Source organism: Emydura macquarii, unplaced genomic scaffold, assembly GCF_026122565.2.
Source record: "Emydura macquarii macquarii isolate MOO-44397 ecotype Brisbane River unplaced genomic scaffold, CSIRO-AGI_Emac_v2 contig_1947, whole genome shotgun sequence".
Lineage (NCBI taxonomy): Eukaryota > Metazoa > Chordata > Testudines > Chelidae > Emydura > Emydura macquarii.
In genome coordinates this window covers 558284-586236 of record NW_027132084.1, presented here as the reverse complement: position 1 = coordinate 586236, position 27953 = coordinate 558284, and the positions used below count along the sequence as shown (strand labels likewise).

Genomic DNA, 27953 nt, shown 5'->3' with positions numbered 1-27953 from the left:
CAAGCGGGGTGGGGGGGCATACCCCCCAGGCATTGGCCTGGGGGGCACCGGCCAGGCCCTTGGAGGAGAAGCTGGCCCCCCTTCACTCCCCGCTGACATCCCTGGCAGTTGCGCCAACCCGGCCCCTCCACCCCCGTGCTGGGCACAAGGAGAGAGCCGTAGGGATCCCAGCTGCGCAGGGTCCAAGCAGCCAAAGGCAGAGCTCCGGGGCAGAGCCTGTCATGTCCCCGTTCTGCTCCCCCTCCCCTGCTGCACCCACTACTCCCACAGCGGGAGGGGGGTGGGAGTGGGGGGGAGCAGGAAATAGGTCTGCAGACACTCCCTTCCCCGTGGGGCACTGCTGCCAACCGGGGGAGGGGGAAGCGCAAATGTAAGTATTGGCCCCCAGGCGCCAGAGACCCACAGTACACCACTGCTTGGACAACACAATTTAAAAGCTAATCCAGACCCTGATCTCCCATTTTGGTTACTGCAATCTCCTCTCTAGCATTCTAAACAACCACCTCGCTCCCCTAGTTTCCATTTAAAACGTGCAGTAAACACTTTCATAGGCCATTGTTCTCACCACTTCACTCTACTTGAAGTCCCTCCACTGAGTCCATTGAATACACACTCCTTGTCCTGTCCTTTTTAAGGAAATCCACAACTTCTCCACCCTACCCCTAACCCATCTATTCTATTACCTTATTGCTATTATCAGCTGCCCCCTCTCATTCTACAAATGGTAACAAGGCTTGTCCGTTGTTTGCTTACTTCCACTGCAAGCACTTGATTCTCTCTTCAGTGCTGCTCCTCACATGTGGGTTGCCTTCCCCATACTAGTCCCTAAAGCCACTATTCTGTTCTTCCATCTTCTCTGCTGTTTCTTATAGCAATGATTGCTTCCTGTTGTAAATTAGATTGCAAAAGATACTATCTATTTAGTCTATGCATTTAGTACAAAGGGGATCCAGTCCTGGTTGGGGCCTTCAGTTGCTACAGTAATATAAAAAAAGTAATAGTAAAACTGGTGGTGGAATCTTGAGCTGAGTCTCATCAATATCTGTCTGCATACTGAACTTTTCAAGTGCTCTATCCTCTGGCTGTACAGGAAGTGACTTGGACACATGGACTACAGTGTATCCAGTATGTTGATGAAATTCAGTTCCACACTGACCACAATAGATCTGGCTGGTAAAGAGAGACAATATTCCAGTGTTTTATGAAGTTGGAGCATGGATGATGGTGAGCTGGCTGAGGCTTAATTCAGATAAGACTGAAGTGATGTTGGGGGCACCAACTGGAGGAGCTGTGTATCTGTACCTGTGGCTGAGGGAGCACAACCCCCATTTCTAAGTCAGATTTATAATCTTGGAGTTTTATTAGACTCGTGGCTACTTTTTAGAAGATTAGATAGCAGCTGTGGCCATGTTCTCCTATGTCTGGCTAGATGTGTGTGAACAATGTGTAAATCTTCCATGTCTTCATCTTGAGATTAGGCTTCCGTAATATGTTGTACGAGGGGCTACATACTGGGACAATTCAGAAGCTCAGGCTAGTGCAGCTGCTTGCTTACTGAGTAGTATGTTTTGTAAGGAGTTCACACAGTTCTCAGAGTTGCACTGACTTCCATTAAGCTTATGGGTAGACTTCAAGGTGCTGATCTTAACCCACGAAGCCCTAAATGGTTTGGGACCTGGCCACTTGCATCCTCTTGCTATATTGTCACAATTGAGATCAGTGGAGATCACTGGAGCTCACTTGATACCAACTAGTATTATAGTAATGCCTAGAACTCTGGCTAGGTCCCAGAAAAATTCTGGAGGTAGCGAACAAAAAAATAAAGAAGACAATAGTGAACATAGGGGAAAATATATCATAATTAGTCTCTCAATAAAGCATACAGTTTTATCCTGTACTGAAAATATTATATTATAGAAGGTTCTTTTTCACTGCCTACGTACAGTGGTGAAGAAAACCACAACGTTATCTCTTAAAAACAGCACGAGTGGGTTTCCTGTAAACTAAAGACCTGCCTACAACTGCTTTCACTATCTAAAGAGATTAAATACAATGTATTAAAATTGTAGAGCTTTATTTGAAGGTAGGAAATTCAGAGCTAAAAATTGGTTATATTTTAGCTATAATTCACCTTGTCCTCGCACAAGGCTTTTTCAGTTAGGAAGGCAGGTATTACTTTTGATGCATCTCTTATAAGGGAAGCTTTCCTTCTTGGGTTGCTTGCTCATATCCATTCCATGTTAGATGTGTATGCAATAGTGCTGGAGATTTTTTCCCTCAGTGGTATCCATAGGGCTGGCTCTAGCACCCTCTGGGATCATGCATGCATGCGCTGGTATAAGGGGTGCTGCCGGCCCTCCTCCCTCTCAATTCCTTCTTACCACCCATGATGGTGATGGAATGTCCTCTTGCTTTGGCAAGCTCTTGTACTAATAACGTACATAGTTAAGTTAGTTTGTTTAGCTCTTAGTTTACCTGTTACATCATAGATACGACCCCATGGGGGACATAGCCCCAGGGGTGGGGCATGTCTCAGTCCCTAGACTTCAAACCTTGAGCGTCATGCAAGAAGCCTGTGCCAATGAATGACCCTCACCAGAGCTGCCTGAAGTGCCTGGGAGAGGCTCACGTGCAACACAAGTGCAAGATCTGTAAAGGGTTCAGACGTGGCACTAAAAAAGAATGGGACATTAGACTGGGACATTAGACTGAAAGCACTTCTAATGGAATCTGCTCTTGGACCAGCCTCTGAGCTGGACCATTCAGACTAGGCGCCGAGCACATCAGCATCGGTGCTGTGTTGCTCTTCCGGCATCCCCAGTGCCTAAGAAGAAGCACAGGAAGACACATAGTGGGAGAGGGCGCTTACCGATGCCAAGGAGGGACAGAAGGGACACAGGAGATGAGGTGAAATCTTTGTTGGGCTGCTCAACTTTGCTGGGACTTGGGTTGGCAGCAGCCTCACCCCTTAGAGCTCCTAGTCCAATCCCAAACCCGCTGCTGACTCCTGAGAGCAGCAGGGCCACCTGGCACCTTACGGTACCGTCCACACCTGAGGCATTCCAAGCTCCTCACAATTCCTGTGCCGCTGATGCTTTGAGAAAGGAGACTCCTGCACCAGGATTCCGTGTCGATACCATCAACTGTGGGGCCATCCAGAGGTAAACCTGCGATGGGACCTATGCAGTGATTTGATACCAAGATGTTGCTCCCTGTCCCACACAGATTGCCGATGCCTCACCAGCAGTCTCTGGGGCATCGGTCCCTGGAGTCCTATTGCCAACAGTTGGACTCTCGGCACCGGTCTCTGGACCCATGATACCGGTCCTCGGAGTCGCGACACTGGTTCCTAGAACACCAATGCCGATCTCCAGAATCTCAGCACCAGTCCCCGTCTTGCTGATATTGGTTGCTGGAAGACAGACGCTGGTCTCTGGACACATGGCATCCCCCCACAAGTACCCGGTACCCTTCTGTGGTATCGAGACACCGCTCCTTCTGGTCCAGTGGGGAAGTAGAGGAAAGAGCCCACTGATAAGCTTTATGACATCCTGGTGACAGCAGCCCCGTCCGAGGTGGCCCTCCCGGTCCACAAAGGGATTGTGAAGCTAGTTGAGAACTTAAGGCAGACCCTAGCCTCCCTGCCCCCTGCATCTAAGCAGGCCGAGAAAAAATATTATATACCCACTAAAGGATTCAAATGTTTGTACATTGATCTCTCCCAAGGATAGTTGGTGGTAACAGCTGCCACAACATAAGAGACAGATGGGGAATGTGAGTTCGACCCCCAAAAATAAAGAGGTAAAGAGACTAGACATTTTTGGCAGAAAGGCTTTCCAAAGTGTGAGCCTACAACTATGCATATCGAACTAGCAAGCTCTGTTGGGGAGATATGATAACATCTGGCATTCCATGGCCAAGTTTGTGAACTCTGCCTCAGGACTCCAAACAGGAGTTTGAGACTATACTGGAGTAGGGTAAGACAGTAGCCCAAGCCATTCAGCTTCTTATGCAGCCAATTTGTCAGCTAGGACAGTGGTGTCAGCTGTCTCAGTGAGCAGAACCTCAGGCTTCAGTCATCTGGCCTGTCCTCCGAAGACTAACAATCCATTCAGGACCTCCCATTCGACAGTGCAGCCCTGTTCACAGAACAAACAGACACAAGGCTGCATAGTTTAAAGGACTCCAAAGCCACACTCTGCTCTTTGTGTTGCTACATTCCATCAACCTCTAGGAAATACTTCTGGCCCTAACAGCCTCAGAGATTTGGCTGCCAGTCCAGGAGTGAGCCCTACAGAAAGAAAAATAGGGGTATAAGAGATGTCAGAGTCAGGCTTCTGTTGCCACTTCAATTGGGCTCGAGCCACTATCCCTCTGGGGGTAGGCAGGCCTTTTGAAGGTGTGCCTGGGAGTGACCTACCAGCCTTTACCCAAGATCCAGCCTGCCCTTTATTTTCAGACTGTCTTCCACCCTTCTTCCTGGCCTCGACTGCTATAACATAGGACCAATGGGTGTTAAGTACTATAGCAACTGAGTACACTTTCCAGTTCTTTTCACTTACATCTTCCCATCCCTGTCCCTCTTCAGGGATCCATCTCACAAGCAGCTTCTCACCCAGGAGCCCTCCTGTGGGTGGGGTGCTGTAGAGGAAGTTCCCTGAGAGTGGAGAGGGAAAGGGTAATATTCCCGCTACTTTCTGATCCCAAAGTCCAAAGGGGGTTGAGGCAACTCAGGTCTAGAATGGGCCACAACAAGTATCTCAAGAAGGTTTGCGTGGTGTGTCTGCCCTCCATCATTCTCTCCCTGGATCCTGGCAACTGGTATTTCTATCTTTCGGGGCCACAGAAGATTCCTAAGTTTGTAGTTGGGGAAAAAAGTAATACTAGTTCACAGTACTTCCCTTGGCCTATCGACAGTGCCCAGGGTGTTCACAAAATGCATGGCAGTAGTTTTTCGTTGATGCTCCATGCTCTCTGTTCACTCCCTGCAGCATCAGACGACTGCAGCACTTCCCTAAACATGTCCTCTTTACTCCTTTTTGGTTCGTCTCCTTGACTGACAGAGCTGCTCTGCCGGTGTGTAGGAGATGACCCTCAAGGACACATTTGCAGAAGCAAAACAAACAATACACAGAGACAGTATAGTGAATGCACTCATAGCCTTGAATCATAAAAGTTACATACACCTCTTTTCTCTTTCCCTTGCAAACATACAGCATGGCAAGAGCCCTAACCATGGTGGGTTCGGACTGGGCGATGTGAAGGAGGGGGGGTGAAGGGGCAAGATGGGACAAAGGGTCTGGGTGGTTTCCGAGGGGGATCACTACAAGCGCCTAGGAATGCTATTTTGAATATGGACACTGTTTTCTACAGATGAGGGTAATCGAAGCAGATATCTCACTCCTGAGAGTAACCAAAGATGTAAGGGTGCATCTCCTGCATGCATTCAGCTTCACACCAGGTCCATTTGCTGCTGTCCTGTGTGCTGCTTTTGTTCCTGCAGAAATAATTGCCAATAGATGCAGCAATATTTCCTACAGTAGAGCAAGAAACAAGGCAGCTCTGCCAAGAAACCTTCAGCAGAGGATTGCAGAGTACCTCCAAGAAAGCTTCCTAGAGATCTCTGTGGAGGATTCCCGGGCCTCCTGTTGTGCATTAGCAAACTTTTTTGCAGGGCCCCCACTGCATAGCTGCACAGGAGAATGAAGAACAGATGCAAACAGTGCTGGTGTTAATTTCTGTCCCTTATTCCTCTTCTGCCAGGTAAAAAAATAAAGGCGAGCTCCACTTCATGTCACTGTGCAGTATCAAAGCAAAATGAATACTTACTGGAGCTCTCCTCTCCTGCATCAGGTGCACCAGAGCCAGTGTGCTGGGACTGGCTAAACCCCTCTGGAGTCAAAAAGAGGTCCTGTCTTGCCCTGTCAGCGGACGACCCTGTTGCATGTCCCACTTCCTCATCCACCACTTCATCCTCAGGGTTGACTCTGTTGGCCACTGCCTCCAGTTCCCCCGAAGTGTCATGAGCCTCTTGTGAGTAGAGGTTGGGTCGCTGCTTAGGATGGCGTGCAGCTCCTTGTAGAAGTGGCATACCTTCAGTAGCGCAGCAGAATGACGATTGGCTCCCTTGCCTTCTGGTACACCCGCCTCATGGCCTTGTTTTTAGCATGGCACTGCTGCATGTCCCTTTCATGCCCCTTCTCTGTCACAAGCAATCGGCTGGTAGGTATCAAAGTCCCTATGGCTGGAGTGGAGCTGCAACTGGAATGGGTTACCTAGGGAGGTGGTGGAATCTCCATGCTTATAGATTTTAAAGGCCCAGTTTGACAAAGTCCTGGTTGGGATGATTTAGGTGGGGTTGGTCCTGCTTTGAGCAGGGGCTTGGACTAGATGACCTCTTGAGGTCCCTTCCATCTCTAATCTTCTATGATTCTATGACTGCACAGACCCAGCAGATCCAACAACTTCGGTGTACTCCAGTCGGGAGCTTGTTTGCTGCAGGAATCGGCATGGTCAGCTGGAAAGATTCTCTGTGAACTTTCCACGTGAAGCAAACAAGGAATTTAAAAAATTTCTGAGACTTTAAATGGGGAAGGTGTACCTGGCCGCAGGGCGGCAGAGTTCAAAATGGTGACCCAGAGTGGTCATGACAGGCATTGCTGGACATCTCCTGGAGGCCACTTAGGGCAAAATAAGCAAGCACAGTGTCTACATTGATACTGCATCCCTCTAACCTTGTCGCAAAAAGCTTTATGCCTCTTGTTGTGGTGGTTTTATTATGTCATCGTAGCAGGAGAGTTACATGGGTGGGAGGAGCACTGAAGTGGACACCCCTAGTATCTTTTTGTCGACAAAATTGTGTGGTGTAAACATGGCCTTAGACTCCGAAGTCAGCTAAGCATTGCTCCACTGTGTGCAATACCTATACCTTTAAAAAACTGGGCCTTAACCCCCCCAAAAAGGATTATTGTTGAAGTACAGAAAAAAGTGAATGAACTATTATGGCCAGAGATGATAAACAGGCTAAGGCCATGTCTACACTACAGAGTTAAGTCAACTTCAGTTATGTCAGTAATCAAATCACTTTAAGAACATTGATGGAGCACATCCACACAACGCTCTTTGTGTCGGCAGAGTGTGTCCACAGTCATTGCTGTTGCAACAACAGAGAAAGTGTTGCATCATGGGTACCTATCCCACTATGCAACTTGCCACCCTTTGTCATCTTCTGCCGCTTGGAGCTCTGGGAATGGATGCAGTGCATCATGGGGTTGTGCTCACCATCACGTGATTCAGTTCTTTCCGTCTCATCATTCAATGCACTTCCTACTTCGTTTCACACCATTTTTGAACCTCCCTTGTAAGCTCTGCACCTGCCAACTCTACCTGACAGCATGGATCCTGAGCTGCTAACCAGTCTTGTGATGAGCCTTATGAACACCATAGAGAGTGAATTGGTGATGCCTGCCCTGCTGTCTGCCATGGAAAGCAATAATTCAAGGTTGCTGCTGGCATTCATGCAACGGCTTGCCATGGTGGACCGTTGTTACTGGGCTCGGTAAACTGAGTGGCAGGATTGCATCATATGCATGCATAGGATGAGAAGCGTGGCTGCAGAACTTTTGGATGCACAAATTCACCTTCCTAGAACTGTGTGTGAGCTTGTTCCAGCACTGTGGTGCAAAGACACCAGAATGAGAACTGCCCTCACTGTGAAAAAGCAAGTGGTGATCACTGTTTGGAAGCTGGCAACTCCAGACTGGTATTGGTCAGTCGCAAATCAGTTGGGAGTTGAAAAGTCCATGTGGGGATTGTGGTGATGCAAGTGTGCAGGGCCATTAATTGCCTCCTGCTACGAAGGACTGTGACTCTCAGTAATGTGCAGGAAATAACTGATGGCTTTGAGGCAATGGGATTCCCTATCTGCAGTGGGGTGATAGATGGAACGCATATTCTAATTTTGGCACCTGACCATCTTGTGACGGAATATATGAACCAAAAGGACTACTTTTCCATGGTCTTGCAGGCGTTGGTGGATCACCAGGGCCATTTCACTGACATCAATGTGGGGTGGTCAGGGAAGGTGAATGTTGCATGCATCTTTAGGGACACTGGATTGTATAACAAGCTGCACGCTGGGACTTTTTTCCAGATCAGAAGATTCAAATGGGTGATGTGGAAATGCCCATAGTGATCCTTGGGATGCTCCCGTGGCTCATTAAGCCTTACACTGGGAACCTTAGACAGCAGCAAGGAGCAAGAACAGGGCATTGAATGTACCTTTGGCTGATTAAAAGGGCACTGGCGGTGTCTTTTTAGCCGGTTAGACCTCAGTGAGGAAAATATTCCAATGGTCATTGCAGCCTGCTGTACCCTCCTGATATTTGTGAAGTGAAGGGGGAAAAGTTTCTCCAGCGGTAGACTGCTGAGGCTGATCGGCTGGCTGCTGATTTTGAGCAGCCAGGTACAAGGGCAATCAGAGAGGCACAGTGGGAGGCTCTTCGAATCAGAGAGGTTTTGAAGGAGCATTTTCACAATGATTTCCTGTAATGTGTCTTTTATGTGATGCATTTGGCCAGGCAAGGTTTACTTGCTGCCTTGAATTACCCATGTAGAACTTGCTTCCTGAGCACTAACTGCAGTGAGCAAATATTCCTGCCTATAATCACTGCGTGTCAATGTTAGTACTGGGCGATGTACATATGTCACAAATAAAGACTCACTTTATTTCAAAGACTCAAGTTGAATGACCAAAAATTTGTGTTTTCTCCTGTTAAATGGAACATGACAATGAGGAACAGTCTTGTGGTTTTGACTCGCAGCTGAGTGTAACTCCAGCTTTCGTTATGAAATTAGTCTTTAAGCGTGAAGTGCATGGGATACTGTGAGGGACTGGGAAATGTGTGTGATCCATCCCATGTGGTCCAGTCCCAGCATCTGGCAGTCAGAGGCTTAGGGACACCCAGAGCATGGGGTTGCATCTTTAGCTTTTTATTAGCTTTGGCTAATAGTCACTGATGGACCTATCCTCCATGAACATATCTAATTCTTTTTTTTTACCCATTTGTACTTTTGGCCTTCACAACAGCCCCCTGGCAACGAGTTCTACAGGTTGACTGTGTGTTGTGTGAAGAAGTATTTTTGTTCATTTTAAAGCGGTTGCCTATTAATTTCTTTGGGTGGCCCCTGGTCCCTATATTATGTGAAGAGAGAAATATCCATTCCTTATTCACTTTCTCCCTACCATTCATGATTTTATAGGGCTCCTGTGTTGTAGGTAACACTGGAGCTACAAGGGGGAACAGTTCCCCAAATAAAAACATCTATTAATTACTAAAGCAACAATTTACAATTCATTATATCAGAGACTGCTGAGAGATCCAAAATGGCCAGCTGACACAGATTTTAAAAACAGCAGAATGTTCTTAACCCTGTCTAGTGCATTCTGGACTCAAAAGGAAAACTGAAAACTATCCAGAATGTTTTTGGTATCAGAATATACCTAGAATTGAACAGCTGCCTTCTCAATAACATTCCTTCAAACTCCATTTTGTTAGGGATGAGGACATGTGCTAACGAAATGCCTCAAACTTTTACCAAGTGATAAAAGAGAGCTTAGTTTATCTAACTTCAGTTTATAAAATTTGGTATACGCTACCAAACAACACAGTTGTAATTGGTGAAATACTGGAATCCTGCAAAGGAATTAATTTCTCATATGGAGATGGAATAATTAAGATAGCTTAAAAGTGAGGTAAACCTTGTAAGGATTTATTATCCTCTTTCAGTTCTATCACACAGATGGATGCAAGTATGTGGTAGATGTGGAGAGTTGATTAATCTCTCTGGCACCAGTAAGGAGAAATTCTAAGATTTAAAATGTAAAGGGTACTTCAGAAAGAGAAATTCACATGAAAAACCGTGGCAAATCTCTCTCTTAACTACTTTGAAAACAGGAAATATAATAAATCGTCTTAGATAGTAAAATACTGCTTGTATAAAATGTCAGGCAAAAATTTTCCACAAGAAAATGGCATTTAACAAAACCCTTTACTTCATTAAACTTCACGGGCCTGGGTATTTTAAAACTGTTCTCTAAGAAGTACAGCATGGTGTTTTGTAGCATTGGTCTTCCGTTAAGAACTGGTAGAGAAAGATAGGAAATGGACCTGCAACATTCTATCAAAGATAAGGCATACTCTGCTAAGCAGCAGCCACTAAGACTCAGAGTGGTGTAAGACAAAGACATCAATTTGAACCTGTTTTAAAGATGTATAAATTATCTTCTGGTTCACTTACATGTGTTCTGTGGGATTACGAAGTTACCCAGACACATTTACTTATTTGTGTTGCATTAGCATTCCAAAGTCCCAATAAAAATTGGTGCTCCTTTGGGCTAGGCACTATGCATAGTAAAGGAAGCTCCTTACCCCCAAAGAGTTTACTATTGGGCTTTAAACAAGATTCAGCAAACAAACCAATAGGAGAGAAGTGCTGGATAGAAGGAAGGAAGACAAATTAAAAATAATTGGTTTTCATAGATTTCCTGTGTTCGTAGCTTGATGGTCTGAATCCTTTAACATTTAAATTACCTCTGTATAAATATCAGTAATTCCCAGCCCCTTGTCTACTGTTCGATGGTTTTCTGTAGGAATCATGGTAGAAATGAGGAAAGATTTGAAGGAAGAGGGTGTAGCCCATTTATGGGAAAGGTGTTGCATGTAGGACAAGGTGGAAGAGTACATGAAGATTCTTGCAGGAAATGTGAACAAGTGGTGGTTGTGGCTTTCATCACTGGTGCAATGAAGGGATGAAATTTAAGATGCAGGCGCAGATAAGTAGAGAAGACAATGTAAGGTGCCTTAAAGGTGAAGTCAAGAAGCTTAAACTTGATGTGGTGGAAAATAAAAAGCCAATGGAGAAATTAAACTGATGAGAAAAATGATCAGGGATGATTTTTTAGCAGCTATGTTTTTTTAATGGTCTGGAAGGGGGTGATATCAAAAATCACTGTCAGATATCCAGTGTTGATATTGAGTTGGCCAATTAATCTTAAGAAATGGAGCCTTTCCTTGTATCTAATGAAACATTTTGAGAACCAGTCTATGAGGGTGTGAGGTGCTAGGAAGAGAGATGGACATACAGTCTCATAAACTCTTATGAAGCATTCCACAGAATGAAACTGGAGAACTACTATGTTGGACTCATCACTGAGTTTTGGAACAAAAAGTTCAGTTTTAATCTAAGTGCATTTTCCCAGTATTACTTGAAGTAATCTCAGGTTTCTCACCAGTGGAGAACATGGGTATGTTGTCCATATCTGTCACTCAATCAGGTGGTGACCAATCCAGGGTGTCTGCCCAGGTTTCATCACACCACAGAGCATAATTAACAGATAAGAGATCTATTTTTGTTGGGTGTGACTCATCACTGCACCGTAATAGTCATCTAGCAGTGACCTAACCCAACATGGCAAATGAATTGATAAAGTTGTGACAGGATTGGCAGTTAAGAAGGAGAGTAGGCAATGAATGGGTGGGGAGTGAAGAACACTGACTCAACCTGACCAATGAAAGAGGTAGAACAATTTTCCCCATTCTTCAGTTGAGACAAAACAGACCTAAGACTGCAAGGGAAGAACTCCCTTAAGCACTTGCCATCTGAAAGCTGCATCAACCAATACAGTCCTGTCCAGATAGTATGCTCAGGGTGTGCCTGGAGTGGGCCAGGTGACCGCTCTTCATAGTTTGCCCTCTAAGTCTCGTCTCCTCCCCCTTTAGTCCAGGAGGAGTGGATTGCGCTAGTTGAGTGGACAGGGAGTTTGGCTTGTAAGGGGAAGCAGCTGAGGTGAAAGGAAGACTGTGAAGAGAGGCAGAGAAAAGGGAGAACCTCACTGGCTGAAGGTGCTAAGATAAGATTCTTATTGGTTGTCATCCTACCTTGATTAGCATATGAAATAATCTACCCATGGATTTGATCTGTTAGCAAGCTGGGAGCAAGAAAAAGTCTGTTTCAAATATTATAGAAAGGTTAGTGAGATAAAGATCTGCTTACTGGAATGAAATTGAGCCTTTTTTTTTTTTTTTTTTTTTTAAAGATTTGAAGTTGGGGTAACTTATTAAGCGTGTCTAGACTAGGTTAAAAGGTGTATTTTTTTAAACGTCTAAACTAGAAAAAGGAGGTGTAGGTAACATGTCCTTAGTTTAGTTTCTCCAAGTTCTTCTATAGCAGTCTAGGCAACTGTTTTAGTTCCCTTCTATTTATCTCAAATAAGCAAGAATTAAACTTCAGAACTAAGTATGAAAAGAACCCTGCTAGAGATATTTTGTAGCTGCACCAGCTTAAAAGACTCCTTTGCTGAAACTACACTGAAAGAGGCTGCCACACCTTAGATATTTCTGCATGTGTATGGAGACACCCATACTAATGATCCAGAGGAGATGTCTGCTCTGTTTGCTGAGAAAATTAATACAGTCCAGATATCAAGATCTTTCACTGCAAAAAGAAACTTTATTTTGAAGGTTCCTAAAACTGTTTCTTCCCAGGATATAAAATTTGGACATTAAAATACTCCTTCATAAGATCACTAAGTAACCCAACTTTCTGACGCAGATTTTGCTAACCAAACTCTAAAATTTCCTTTAGGAGTTAAATAAATATCATCTGACTATTAAATGCAAGTGATGGCTTGTCTACACTGGGAAATTTACCAACATAATTATCCTGAGATAATCCTGAGTTTAAGACAGCTGCATCTGTGTTTTCCCCTGTTAGGAGTCAGCAAAGGCACCCACTCTTAGGTTTCCAGCTCTCTAGCCGTCACCTCTCTTGGGTGGAGATGTGCATCTCTCTCCCTTCTGACTGGTGTACCCAGACTGCACAGTTCCCTGTGTACACTCTGAATTCCCTAGCAAAGTGAGACTGCCTAAGTAGGCCTGCTCTGCTGCTTTGCTTTCTCTTCAAAGGCTATCAAGAGGGTAAATGCCACAGTTATTAGTTACCACACAGCTTTTTCTAAAACAGCACATTTATAATTACCTACTTTGTGGGTATATGTGTGCACTTGGTGCAAGCAGCTCATGGCCCTCAGAGACTGAATACAGGCTCTGGAGACCAGAGTGGCTGAACTGCCGAGGCTAAGGGAGACAAGGAGGTTCATAGATGAGACTTTCCAGGACACAGTAGAGTGGTCCAACCCCCAGTCTGACAGCCTCTGTGCTGTTGAAGAGGATGGAAACCTTGAGGAAAGAGAACATCAAGCTGGAGCAGAGGGAAACATTCCCATAGTTAGGACCCTCTTTTCCACATGATGTCATGATATCCTCTCACATTGAGGATACCTTTCTAGGAGAGAGGGACCCTTGTTATTAGGAAGAGACAGTAATAGTAATGGGAGAGTCAGTTACTAGGCATATCAATAGTTGCATTTGTGCTGACTGGGAGAACCTCCTGGTGAATTGCCTGCCAAGTGCAAAGATTGTGGATCTCTCAAGACATCTACACAGACTTATGCGCAGTGCTGTGGAGAAGCCGGTAGTCGTGGTACACATAGGTACCAATAACATAAGGAAAGGTAGGAGAGTCATCCTGGAGGCCAAATCTAGGCTTCTAGGTAAGAAATTAAAGTCCAGGACCTTCATGGTAAGATTCTGTGAAATGCTTCCAGTTCCATGCACAGTGTCAGTTAGAAAGGCAGAGCTGCAGTGTCTCAATGTGTGGATGAGACGATGGTGTTGAGAGGAGGGATTTAGTTTTATTAGGAACTGGGGAACATTTTGCGAAAGGAGGAGCCTAAACTGAAAGATGGGCTCCACCTAAACCAAAATGGAACCAGATTGCTGGCATGTGCAATTAAAAAGGTCAAAGAGGAGTTTTTTATACTAAGAGCTGGGGGAAAGCTGACAGATGTGGAGGAGCACACGGTTTGGAAAGGCATGTCCCTTGGGGAGGATTTATTAATGGGCATACTCTATCAACTTCTGTCCTCTTCTTTTTCCTAGGATATAACATACAGGTAGGAAATGAAGCGAAAGAGTCAAATGAAAGAGTCCCATTCAATTACATCACATGAAGGCAGATTAAATATTGACAAATGTTATAAGTGCTTGTATACAAATGAAAGAAGTCTAACAAGGGTGAACTTGAGTGCCTGATATTAAATGAGGGTATTGATATAATAAGCATCACAGAAATTTGATAATCAGTGGGACAGGATAATGCTAGAGTACAAAATATATAGGAATGGCAGAGTAGGTCGCACTGGTGGAGGGAGGCAAATGGCAGTATATGTGAAAGAAAGAATAGTGACCAATATAGTGAAAATCTTAACTGAATCAAACAGTACCAAAGAATCTCTATGGATAGAAATTCCATGCTTAAATAATATTATAGCAGTAGGAATATACTCCTGACCAGGATGGTGATAGTGATCATGAAATGTTCAGGGAGATTAGAGGGGTTTCAAAAACAGAAAACTCAATAATGGGGGATTTAACTATCCCTGTATTGACTGTGTATATGTCACCTCAGGATGAGATGCAGAGATAAAAATTTCTAGACACCATTACTGACTGCTTCTTGGAGCAGTTAGTCCTGGAAAGCAGCAGGGGAGAGAAAATTATTGATTTAGTCCTAAATGGTGCACAAGATCTGAGCCAACAGGTGAATATAGCTGAACTGCTCGGTAATAGTGACCATAATATAATTAAATGTAACATGCTTGTCCGGGGAGTGGAGGGAATACCAAAGACACCCACCACAGGAGCGTTTAACTTCAAAAAGGGGAACTACACAAAATTAGGAGGCCAGTTAAATGAAAATTAAAAGGAAGTCACAAGAGTGAACTGCCTGCAAACTGCATGGAAACTTCTAAAAAACATGATAAGAGAAGCTTAAGTTATATGTATCCCCTAAATAAATAAATACAGTAAGCGAACCAAAATATACCACCATGGCTAAACAACAAAGTAAAAAGAGGGGTTTAGAGGCAAAAAGACATTTTAGAAATAGGAAGTCAAATCCTAGTGAGGAAAATAGAAAGGAACATAAATTGTAAAAGTCAGGGAGAGGTCATAGGCAATAAACAAAAATTCACAGAAGCCATGACCTCTCCCTGACTTTTACTAAAAATAACTATCTATGATGAAATGCGGCTGATGGGGGGCGGAGGGGATAAGAGCAGCAGGATGTGGGAGCTCTGGGTCTGTGGGGCCCCCCCTGCCAGCTGTGGTGTCTCAGAGATGTGGGGGGCCTCCCACCCCCTGCTGTAGCTTGGAGCTGTGGAGGCCCCCACCCCCTGTGGCAGCTCAGAACTCCAGCCCCCTCCCTGCTGCCTGCAGCAGCTCCAAGCTAAAAGGGCTGCCTGTGGCAGCTCTGAGCTCCAGGGGCTCCCTGCCACCCATGGGGGCTGTGAGGTCCTGGGAACCCCCATTACCCATGGGGCAGGAAACTCCGGGGACGCCCCAAGGGTCCTCTGCTGCTGGCTGTTGCTCAGAGCTCTGGGTGCCTCCTTCCCCCTGGCCATGGGGGCAGAGAGCTGCCCGCATACAGCTCTTGGCTCCCCCTTCCCAGAGCTGGAATAGCAAATGCTACGGAGGTCGCAGGAAGTCAAGGATTCTGTGACCACTGTGCCATAATCTTATCCTTAGTCATTAGGCAAGTCAAAAAAGAATTTGAAGAGCAATTAGCAAAAGGCAGAAATTAACAGCAATTTTTTAAAAAGTATATCAGAAGCAGGAAGCCTGCCAAACAATCAGTGGGGCCACTGGTGAATTGAGGTACTAAAGGAGCACTCAAGGAAGATAAGGCTGTTGCGGAGAAGCTGAATTAATTCTTTGCATCCATCTTCACTGCAGTGGGTGTGAGGGATATTTCTGCACCCGAGCCGTTCTTTTTAGGTGACAGATCTGAGGAACTGTCCTAGATTGAGGAGGTATTAGAACAGATTGATAAATTAAAAACGATAAGTCACCAAGACCAAATGGTATTCACCCAAGGCAATGGTCTCCAAACTGTGGGGCTTCTGGCCCTGGCTCCTGATCATGGCTCCTGGGGTGGGGATGGAGGGGCAACAGAAAAATTTTGGGTACCACTGACCCAAGGATTTTGAAGGAACTCAAATATGAAATTGCTGAGCTACTAACTGTGGTATGTGACTGTTGCTTAAATCATTGTCTTTACCGGATGACTAGCAGATAGCTAATGTGAAGCCAAATTTTAAAAAAAGGCTCCTGAGGCGATCCTGGCAATTACAGGCTGCTAAGCCTATCTTGAATACCAGGCAAATTGGCTGAAACTATAGTGAAGAATTATCAGCCACATAGGTGAACACAATATGTCAGGGAGAGTCAGCACAGCTTTAAAGCATATCTTCCCTTTACAAATCTATTAGAATTCTTTGAGGTGGTCAAGAAATGTAGACAAAGATGACTCAGTGAACATAGTGTACTTGGACTTTCCGATAGGTTTTGGCAATGTCCCCTCACCAAAGTCAGGCAGAGGGCTAAGAGGGAACTTCCCCTTATTGATGAGTAACTGCTTAAAAGATAGAAAATAAAGGATAGGAATGAATGGTCAGTTGTCAGTGTAAAGTGATAAATAGAGGGATCCCTCAAGAATCTGTACTGGGACCAGTGCTGTTCAACATATTCGTGAATAATCTGAAAGGGTGGCAAAGTTTGTAGATGATCAAAAAGTACCCAAGATAGTTAAGTCCAAAGCTGCTTGCAAGAGTTACAAAGGGATCTAACAAAACTGCATGACTGCGTATCAAAAATGGCACCTGAAATTCAGTGTCAATAAAGGCAAAGTAATGCATGTTGGAAAACATAATTCTAACTATACATACATACAAAATGATGGTGACTAAATTAGCTATTGCCACTCAAAGAGGAGTTGGAGTCCTTGTGGATGGTTTTCTGAAAACATCTTCTAGATGTGCAGTGGCAGTCAAAAAACCTAACAATGTTAGGAACCATTAGGAAGTGGATAAATAATAAGACAGAAAATACTATAATACCAGTATATAAATCCATGGTATGCCCACATCCTGAATACTGTGTGCAGTTCTGGTCGTTCCATATCAAAAAAGCTATTTTATTATTGGAAAAGATGCAGAGAAGGCCACAAAAATGATTAGGGGTGAAGAAACTGCTTCCATGTGTGGAGAGATTAAAAAGACTGGGACTTTTCATCTTGGAAAAGAAATGACTAAGAGGGAATATGATAGAAGTCTATAAAATCATGACTGGTGTGGAGAAAGTGAATAAGGAAGTGTTATTTACCCCTTCACATGAAACAAGAACCAAGGGTCACCCAATTAAATTGATAGACAGCCGGTTTAAAACAAACATAAGGAAGTATTCTTCACATAGCACATAATCAACCTGTGGAACACTTTGCCAGGAAAAGTTGTGAAGGCAAGAAGTATTTTATTGGTTCAAAAACAAATCAGATAAGTTCACAGAGGATAGGTCCATCAATGGCTATTAGTCAAGATGGTCAGGGATGCCACCCTATGTTCTTGGTGTCCCTTAACCTCTAACTGTCAGAAACTTGGACTGGACAATAAGGGATGGATTACTTGATAATTGACCTATTATGTTCATTCCCTGTGGAGCATCGGGGCCTGGCCACTGTCAGACAACAGGATACTGGGCTAGAGGGACCATTGGTGTGACCCAGTCTGGCCAATCTTATGTTCTTATTTTTTTTGAGGTAAAAGTAGTAAAGAGAAAACGTATTAAAAAAAATAAAAGAATCAACCCACATGCTTAATAAGCGTAACAGATATCACCCACTGACTCCAACAAGGGCTCTGGCTGGTGAACAGTTCTTCAAACCCCAGCAAGGGGTTTTTCTGTTGTCACAAGTTCATAATTGCAGTTAGTTCAGAAGAAGAATGGCCACAAATCTGAGAGTTCCTTCTTTATCCAATGTGAGTCCCGGGGCTTGTCTACACATAAACCGCTACCACAGCTACACTGCTTCAGTTAAGACTTCATATGTTAATGGGAGAGTTTCTTCCATCAACGTAAGTACTAAACCTCCCTGAGAGACAGCATCTATGTCAATAGGAGAATTCTCCTTTCCACATAGCATTGTCTGCCCCTGGTTTAGGCTGGTTTAACTGCATCGATCAGGGATGTGGGTTTTTCACCTCTGAGTGACATAACCATACCAACCGAATTTCCTACTGTAGACCAGGCCTTTGATCTGTTCTCATCTAACAGATGAAAGCAGACAATGGTTTTTTTCTTGGGGCATAGCTTCAAAAGGATGAGTCCAGAGGTGGGTAATTTGTATTCTCTTCCTCCCAAGTATTTCCTAGGAAACCTACTCAACTGAAGATTTGATCTTGCTTTAAAAAAGTTATTTGAAATTCATAACATCCCCCCCTAAAAGAAGTTGTGTACAATTCCACAATAATACATCAGCATTTGCATTTTTAATTAAATGAACTCCTAAAATACTTCTATTTAATTCAGTAAGGTTTAACTTAATTCAATAAGATTTGTCCAGGATGTTAGAGGAAATTGCCATATCTGCCACAATAATTATTCGGATAAATTTTCCTGTGTAGACAAGGTCTTAGATAAATTAGTTTGGAACCTTCCTAACTGAACTAAGGTAGTATCTAAACACCGAATTTGCAGTAATTTATTGCCAAAAAACATAGTTAGTGCAGTTACAGATGACCACATGTGACTCTCACCATTTCAGAACCTCCAAGACCACCATTATTTAAACATCTGAAAACCAGGAAATAAGGAATTAAGGTGAAACAGCTCTGTCTTTTCTGGGTTTAAAGAAATAAATTTAATGTATGAGATTGTCTTGAAAATGGGTATTCCACTTCAGGGGACTAAGGTTGATTTTTGAATGGGGGAAAAAAGGAGAACACTGAATACGATGAATGGATGCGTTCACACCGCTCAGCTATTGTGTCAGGGTGTACTAATCTCCGTATGCATGTGGATTTTAGACTTTTTGAAGATTTAAAAAAAGCTCCTATTGTGGGGCATTGTATATTGGAAACCTCTTGGTCAAACGACTCCACCGTGTTCCACTAACTCTACTCCTGACTTTAAAATTGTGCAACAGTATTCTGATGGAGTGGTGGTGTCACAACAGTTAAGGGTGCATCAGGATTTCAATTTTAATCAGGGTGGAAAAAGATCTACATAAAGTCTGCCTTTTCGGTTAGAGCAGAATTCCTAAAGGTTGATTGTAATTTGTGTGTTGTTCAATTTTTCTATAGAAGTTTTTTGTGGAACAATGTCATTTGAGGTTTGCTGTGACTTTTTGAATGGGACATGTAACTAATGTTTTTCTAGTGTCTCATTTCCTTTAGATCCCTTTTTCACAGAAACTATAGCACTTTGATACTGATAAGTGTGAATCTTTTGATATCTGTAGACTGGATGAATTCTTGTAGAAAGGTCAATTTTTCCCCTGTGTTTTTCATAATAAACAATAAATAAAATTAATCAGGTGCCAGTATACTGTCGCCAGTAAAAACAGTAATCAATGTTTACTTAATTTTAATACTTAAATTATGACTCTCTTAGGGATGGGTTTCCTGGCAAGTCCAGACTGGATTATTGTACTGCATTTTGCAAAGGATGGTTGATTTTTGAATTCTTAATTTAAAGCAATAGTCTAAAAAAGTTGCTTTAAATAAATCTTTTTTTTCCAAAAGAAAAGTTTTAATTCTCATCTGTTGGTGATAAAGCTAAACCATTTGTATCTATTTTGACATAATAAAAATACAGCCTAGCTGCTTCCCAGGCTCCAACTGCTCTTTGATAAACAGTCTTTATCTTATTTGAGCAATCACCTGTCTTATTTTTTTCTTCAGTCTTCATTTTTATGCCACAGTAAAAATGGAAGTTATTTCTGATCCATTAAACAATAAGTTATCAAAATATTGGGTGAGGAATTCTGCTTTCTGTGCTTCTGTCACCTTAATTATGCCCCTCCATATGCATTCATTATGAAACCTTAATTACATGGCCACATATCTTTGCACAGAAAAACCTCTGCTTCATTCAGTGCAAAAGGCAACTATTCAGTATTTCTTTTTATCCTCATCACTGAATATATAGCCTCATTCCTTATTTACTACATACCACTCAAAAGCTGCACTTAAATAAATTAAAATAGAAAAAATCCTCTTTTGCTTTTGTATTGGGTTCATCACCATAGTGTCTGGTGTCTCAAACATTAATGAATTTGTCACAACAAGCCTGAAGTAGGAAAATACTGTCATTCCCCTTTTATAGTTGAGGAGCTGAGATACAGTTTAAGGCCAGAATTTGCAAATTTTGGGTCCTCAGTGTCAGAGGCACTTGTGGCCTAACTTTTTTTCAGTGGTGCCGAGTACCCTCAATTTACACTAACTCGAGTAGGAGTAGGAGTTCTGTTCTGTACTTCTAAAAATTAGGTCTTTTGTGTCTTAGAGCTGACACCCAGAAAATGAGGAGCATACAATGGCTACCTCTTGAAAAGATTTCTTTGAAGTCCAGTTTTTTAAAGATATTTAGGCATTGCTACACTCAGCACTCTGCCTAACTCCCCTTTTAAAAATTTGGGTTTAAGTGATGTGTCCAATGTCACATTAGAAGTCTGTACCGAAAATCTTAATTCTGGCATTTCCTGAGTGTTTTGAGCCCTTAGATTTGCAACTTTAATTACTATATTTTTAATGTAGTTTTTTAAATGGAATTTCCTAGGTTTAAAAAAAGTCCCACATACAACTGTAACAGTCTTCTGCAAAGGTGGTCACTGGGGTTGAAACTTGGAACCGTCAGATTCACAGCACAGACAGATACCATGTGAGCTAAAAGAGTAACTCCCTTAATGTATAGTAGTAGTAGGCTGTTATTTTCTATGTACATTAGCTACTTGAGGGGGAGGGTGGCATCCATATGGCAGTTCATTACACAGCTATATGCCATATAGTAGTAAAATGCTAGGAATCTGAATTCCTGGGTTCTGTTCCAGGTTCCCTGGTGTGGTGACTAGAGCAGAAAACTGAGAGTTAGAACTCGTGCATGCTATTTTTCAGTGTTGCTTTAAATTTACATAATTCTCAGCCAAGTATAGGTCTCAAAGGTGGGTATGTGGGAGTAGTTCCATTTTGCAAATAATGAAGTCAAGCTCAAAGACTTAGCAAAGACGACCTTGAAATTTGTGAGGAGCATTGTGGCTAAATAATGAGACTTAGCTCTTCCATATAAGAAAACTGGGTTCTAGTCCTAGCTCCTAAAGATGTTCTTGTTCAGCTTCCCAGATCCTGCATTAACTCATCTATAAAAGGACAGAATGCTAACCTACTTCTTGTGGCCTTGCTCAATAAAAGGGGTTGTGAAGTATACAAAGTAGTTAACATCACTTGGGGAACAGGTGAGTCAAGGTCTGCTGGCTCCCAGCCCAGGGCATAGGTTTTCATCTGTTAACTCACTATTTAAAGACAAGCAAGGGGTGAAGACTAGATTGACAAATGCATTTATAAAATGGTATTGAAGCTTGTATGTGTTACTCTTCTCACTGCATGTATCTGATGTGGCTAATCTTTGTGATATTTTACTTGTGCTTTTTTATTTCTTTCAGTGCTTGCATCTCCTCCACCATTGCCACCACCAATACAGGGATATGCCTTTAAACCTCCTCCTCGACCAGATTTTGGTACTTCTGGAAGAACAATCAAACTACAGGCCAATTTCTTTGAAATGGACATTCCTAAAATTGATATCTACCATTATGAATTGGATATAAAGCCAGAGAAATGCCCTAGAAGAGTTAATCGGTAATATCATTATGCTTTGCTTTTCCTCAGTTTTATTTATATGGTTTTTCTTCATTTACACTTTAAAAAAAAAAAAAAGAAACTTTTAGAAGCTTGGGTCCTGTACCAGCTTTCAGCAAGGTTTCTTGGGGACATGGATATCCTTGTTCCTCAGATGTGTTAATACCTTCCCATTTGAATACTTCCTGCTTTGTGATATCCATCAGCAAGCATTATTTCTGTTAGTTTGGTTTCTCCAAGTCTTCCTATACCAACCCAGAAATCCCACCTGTCTCTTGTGCTGGTGGCAGTTTATTTTGAGTGAAGTTTTCAGCCTTTGATCTAAAATTACTGGTGGCATAGGCAGGCACAACTCCATTAGTTTAAATGGAGTTATGCCAATTTACACAAGCTGTGAATTTGACCATTGTTGTTTACTGCTTAGTTCATAACTAAGTGGAGTCAGCTAGCAAGCCCCTTAAAAGGGGAGGTGATATTACCAACAACTTGTTTTCCTGTCTTCACCTACTGACAGGGGGAAGTATACCCATTTGTCTGTGCTGGTATAAGAGGACTTTGGAGAAACTAAATTATAACAGGTAAGAAATTACCCTCCATCATCATCTTCTATATTAATGGAAGATATGTGAATGAATACAGATAGCCAGGTCAAAAAGATATGGATCAATTTCGCACATAGCAAGGAAAACAAGAGATTAGTTCCCAAATTTTAGCAAACATTCTCCCTCATTCATGTCCTAGTGACCCCATTGTCTTGAAGAACAGTGGGGTTACAATGGTGAAACTGAGAGCAAAATTTGGCACTAATACTGGAAATTGTAAGCACTTCATCTATAGATCTCTGCCACTGGGCTGGGTGGTGAGGGGGGTTAGAATTGAGTGCTGTGTATGTATTGGCTAAAATACAGTTTATTGAAGAAGAAGAAAAGAGTCATGCTGGCAGAGTGTAGTTATACAGTAGCAGTAGAATTGCATGAAACTTACTCAAAGTAACAAATCAGGGCCCATTGGTCATACTAATAAGACAATATTTAACATAGATGGAATACAAATAGCTGTTCTATACTGCACCGTCCAACTCTGTTGGATTATTTTTAAATGTAATTTTTTAAAAACAGTTTTTAAAATTGGATTTAACTTAAAAACAAACATAAAGGGCCAAGATCATCACTGTAATAATTCCATTGGGCCAATTTCTGTTGTTCCACTAATGCGACCCTATTGATTTCAGTGGAGTTGCATCAGTGTGGGAAAGTGCTTGAAAAAAATCTTAGTTGAGTTTTGTTTAAATATTATGAAGAGTCTTATTAACTGCTGTAATGGTGACCATGTCAGTGCAAATCAAGGCAAATCATGTTCACGGCAGTTGCTTACCAATAAAATTTTCAACATGGGTTTGCCTAGGTCTCCCTTAACTGCTCAGTAATCATCATGGTATGGTGATGGAGGCCATTGTGAGAACTTGGATGAATAGAAACCATTTACAGAAAATGAAGCTCCTATATGTACTTTTCATAGTTCCATGTTATATCTGTTTTCTCAGTGCAATATGGGAAGAAAACAAATTGATTTACAAACCAAGTGAAGTGTGAATTTTTTACTTCAACTTCAAACACAAAAATTAATTTGCTTATAGTTAAGACGGCTTAACCCCAAATCCCATGAACACCATTGCAGAATATCATTGGAAGCTTAAGGTAAAGAATTCATAAGGTTTAACATAAACATTTTAATAGTGAGTGCGATTAGCCATCGGAATAGTTGACGTAGTGATGTAGTGGATTCTCATTGAAGTATTTAAATCCAAGAGGATCTCTTTGGAGGAGATAAGAGAGGAATCAAAGTGGTTATCTTTCTAAAACAATATAGCTCACTCAGAAGTTATAGGCTTGATGCTGAAGTTAGTGAGTGAGGTTTTATTGGCTGTTATGGAGGAGATCAAACATCAGGGAAAATGTCAAGGAAATCACTAATTAAGGCAATATTCATACTTCACGCTCATTTAACACACTCAGACTTCTGTCTTAGTGTTCTGTACTGGCACTTACCACTGTAGTATGTACCTCCAAGGTTAACTAGATTTTCAGGATGAGGTGCCTCATAGATTTCAGTGAAATGCTTTATAATGTTTGCAGCCCTAGTGATGTGCTTCAGGAGGTTTAAGCCTACGATCTTGGGCATCTAAGATTTCCAACAGGCTACATATTCCACTACAAACTCATTTGCAAACTATCATACTCTAATGCACAACCTATATTTCCAAACACACTTTAATTTAGTGGTTCCCAACCCCTGGCCCATGGGCCAAAGTGGCCCGCGGGGTCTTTGAAAGTGGCATGCCGCTCCCCTTCTGCTGGCTGCAGAAGGGAGCCGCTGCCTAAGGACGCAAAAGGAGGGCGGTGCTGCGGGGCTACAAGACCAGTGCAGGCTGCTTGCTGCAGCCAAGGGGATGGGAGATCAGCGCTACCCTCCCCCTGGCTATAGCAGAGAGTATGGCAAAGTGCTCCACTGGGTCCATAGATGCTCAGGGTTCCTGATGGAACCAGAGGGAATGGAGAGCAAACTGGTCCCTACCTGCTGGGGTCCCTGCTGAAGGGAGCCACTGCCCAGGAACCCAGATGGAGCACATGGGGCTACAGGACACATGTGGTTTCCCTGCTGCAGCCAGGGGGAACGGCAGATCAGCAAGGACTCCTTCTGTCTGGTTACAGTGGGGGGAGGGGTTGCTGGCAGAGACTGGTGACCCTTCAGGATTGTAAAAATATCTGTGTACCTAATACAAACGGGTAAACTCTGTTTTATTGTTAAATGAAAAAGTACAAGGTCAGAGTCAAGATTATTTGAGTGTAATGCAGAGGATTTTGGTTTATGCATTGTGCATAGCCTCCACATCTTTGGACCATCTATTCCTCTCCTAAGTTCCTTCTTTCCCCATGCTCTTCTGCTGCCCAGCCTGTCACTCTGATTCTCCAGATGGGAGCTATGGAGCTATCCCATAGAATAAATGGAAGGTAAAGCACTGGGGCTGTAAACTTTCCAGCGAGAAACCAGGACCAAATTTAATAGTCCCAAGAAAAGGAAACAATTTGTTCTATGAAATTGTTCGCATAAAATATAATTCTCTTGTCTTCTCAGATGATTAAATGAATGTGGTCTTTAATGCTGTGCAGTTGACAACCCCTTCATGTAATAGCCAGTATTTTTGTTTTCTCTTGCTTACATAAACATATTAGGATTCTTTCGATACTCTGTTCAAATTATATGATAGTTCTCTTTTTGATAATTTAATTTTCTTTATATTTTCAGAGAAATAGTTGAGCATATGGTCCAGCACTTTAAAACACAGATCTTTGGGGATCGTAAACCAGTATTTGATGGAAGAAAAAACCTTTATACAGCTATGCCACTTCCTATTGGGAGGGATAAAGTAAGTTTTAAAAATAATTTTCTAGCCAGAGTTTGTCATATAACAGCATCTCACATTGTGACTTCAAGCCTTTCAGGTACCAAGTAATTTTATACTTGGAAAAATCACTAGACAAAGACTACTCTGATTAGGGCATTCTGACACAAAGTCCTGATAAAATAACACCCTGTATCTGTGGTCTGAGTTCATAATATTATTATACTTGTCTACTTAGAATGCAAACTCTTCAGGGTAGGGATTACCTTATAATTAGTTACTTCCATTATAGTAGCACTCAGAGGCCCCAACTAACATTAGAGCTTCATTGTGCTAGGCACTGTACAAATACTTAGTGAGAGACCCTGAAGAGGTTGCTTACGATCTAAATGGACAAGAAGTGAGAAGGGAAATAGAACTTAGGAGAGATAAGTGAGTTGCTCAAGATCACACAGCGTATCAGTGGCAGAGTTAGGACTAGAACTTGGGGCTTCTTGAGCACCAGTCTAGTGTTCTATACCCTAGACCACACTGCCTCCCATTGCCTCTTACAATGTGTTTGTACCATGCCCAGCACAATCAGACCTCTAGTCATTGCTGTTATGCAAATACCTAGTACTTTATGGTGTCAAATGGGTATGCTAGAGAAAAGATTGGACCGTGCCCCATCTTATCAAACAATTGTTAATTAACCACAAACTTAATATCTAAGACAACTATGAATTGAGGATTTAAGTTTCTCAGAGACCAAAAGACACTCTCAAATTCTTTGCTTAAATTTTTATATTGGTTTACTTGAGAGATTTTCTCCTGTGTTCCTACAGAATTTAACTCAAGCAAGAATCCCTAATATAAAGTAGTCTCAGCAAATGCAATTCTAACTTCTAAAGCGGTCTTCATGAGTTTGGCAATTCCTATTGAAGCCTATACTGCAGAAGTTAATTTACAACAGCAATATTGTCCAACTTGTATATTTTTTGGTGTACATTCTGTGACACATAGAAATGTATTAAACCAGAAAAACAAATAAAATATGTGTATGGTGGATAAGCTAATGTTGGTGTAGAATCTCTGAGTTCCTTACTTTTTGTTATTTTAAATGTAACCTCAGTATTGAATTTAACCTATACATTTTGTAAAGGACTCAAGATCGACTCTGCTTTCCCTGGGGATTTATACTCCAACCCCAGGAGGAAAAGCTTGAAGCAGTCTATAGACCAAGGCCACTCTCTCCTCATGCACCTTACTACTAGCGTCCAACTGAGCCTCTGCAAATGCCAGAGGATTAAGAGGTGAACATTCCTCAGTTCTGAAGGAACAGGTTCAGGACTATTTAGAAAGATTGTACATACACAAGTCCATGGGGCCAGATGCAATGCATCTGAGAGTGCTGAGGGAGTTGGCTGATGTGATTTCAGAGCCATTGGCTATTATCTTTGAAAGCTCGTGGCAATTGGTGGGGTCCCTGATTGAAAAAGACAAATATAGTGCCCATCTTCAAGAAAGGGAAGAAAGAGGATCCAGGGAACTACAGACTGGTGAGCTTCACCGCAGTCCCTGGAAAAATCATGGAGCAAGTCCTCAAGGAATCCATTTTAAGGCACTTGGAAGAGAGGAAGGTGATCAGGAACAGTCAACATGGATTCACCAAGGGAAAGTCTTGCCTGACCAACCTCATTGCCTTCTATGAAGAGGTGACTGGCTCTGTGGATGTGGGGAAAGCAGTGGACATGTGGTATACCTTGACTTTAGCAAAGCTTTTGATACAGTCTCCCACAGTGTTCTTATCAGCAAGTTAAAGTAGTATAGGTTGGATGAATGGACTATAAAATGGATAGAGAGCTGGCTAGATCATCAATGGCTCAATGTTTAGCTGGCAGCCAGTAACAAGAGGAGTGCCCCAGAGGTCAGTCCTGGGGCCGATTTTCTTCAACATCTTCATTAATGATCTGGAGGATGGGGTAGATTGCACCCTCAGCAAGTTTGCAGATGACACTAAGCTAGGGGGAGTGGTAGATACCCTGGAAGGTAGGGATAGGATACAGAGGAATCTAGACAAATTGGAGGACTGGGCCAAAATAAATCTGATGAGGTTCAACAGAGACAAGTGCAGAGTCCTCCACTTAGGACAGAAGAATCCCATGCACTGCTACAGACTGGGGACCGACGAGCTAGGCAGCAGTTCCGCAGAAAAGGACCTGGGGGTTACAGTGGATAAGCTGGATATGAACCAGCAGTGTGCCCTGATTGCCAAGAAGGCTAATAGCATATTGGGCTGCATTAGTAGGAGCATTGCCAGCAGATTGAGGGAAGTGATTATTCCCCTCTTCAGCATTGTTGAGGTCGCATTTGGAGTATTGTGTCCAGTTTTGGGCCCCCCACTACAAAAGGGACGTGGACAACTTGGAGAGAGTCCAGCGGGGCAACAAAAATGATTAGGGGGCTGGCTGGAGCACAAGACTTATGAGAAGAGGCTGAGGGAACTAGGTTTGTTTAGCCTGCAAAAGAGAAGAGTGAGGGGTGATTTGATAGCGGCCTTTAACTACCTGAAAGGGGGTTCCAGGGAGGATGGAGCTAGGCTTTTTTCAATGGTAGTAGATGACAGAACAAGAGCAATGGTCTCTAATTGCAGTGGGGGAGGTCTATGTTCGATATTAGGAAAAACTTTTTCACTAGGAGGGTGGTGAAGCACTGGAATGGGTTACCTAAGGAGCTGATGGAATCTCCATCTTTAGTGGTTTT

At 42.7% G+C, this 27953-nt stretch overlaps 1 protein-coding gene across 2 annotated transcripts in view; it reads left to right on the top strand.

Annotated features, from left to right (window-relative positions):
* AGO2 (argonaute RISC catalytic component 2) overlaps positions 1–27953 on the top strand; it is a 106095-nt gene that overhangs the window by 16714 nt on the left and 61428 nt on the right. Inside the window, exons 1-3 of one of the 2 annotated variants that reach the window (XM_067558320.1) lie at positions 21681–21808; positions 22323–22386; positions 25115–25235. In XM_067558320.1, the coding sequence (XP_067414421.1) occupies positions 25131–25235 (105 nt within the window). In that variant the 5' untranslated portion in view covers positions 21681–21808; positions 22323–22386; positions 25115–25130. Of the gene's footprint in view, positions 1–21612; positions 21809–22322; positions 22387–25114; positions 25236–27953 lie in introns of those variants that run through there. The other variant, XM_067558319.1, reaches the window with a different exon arrangement.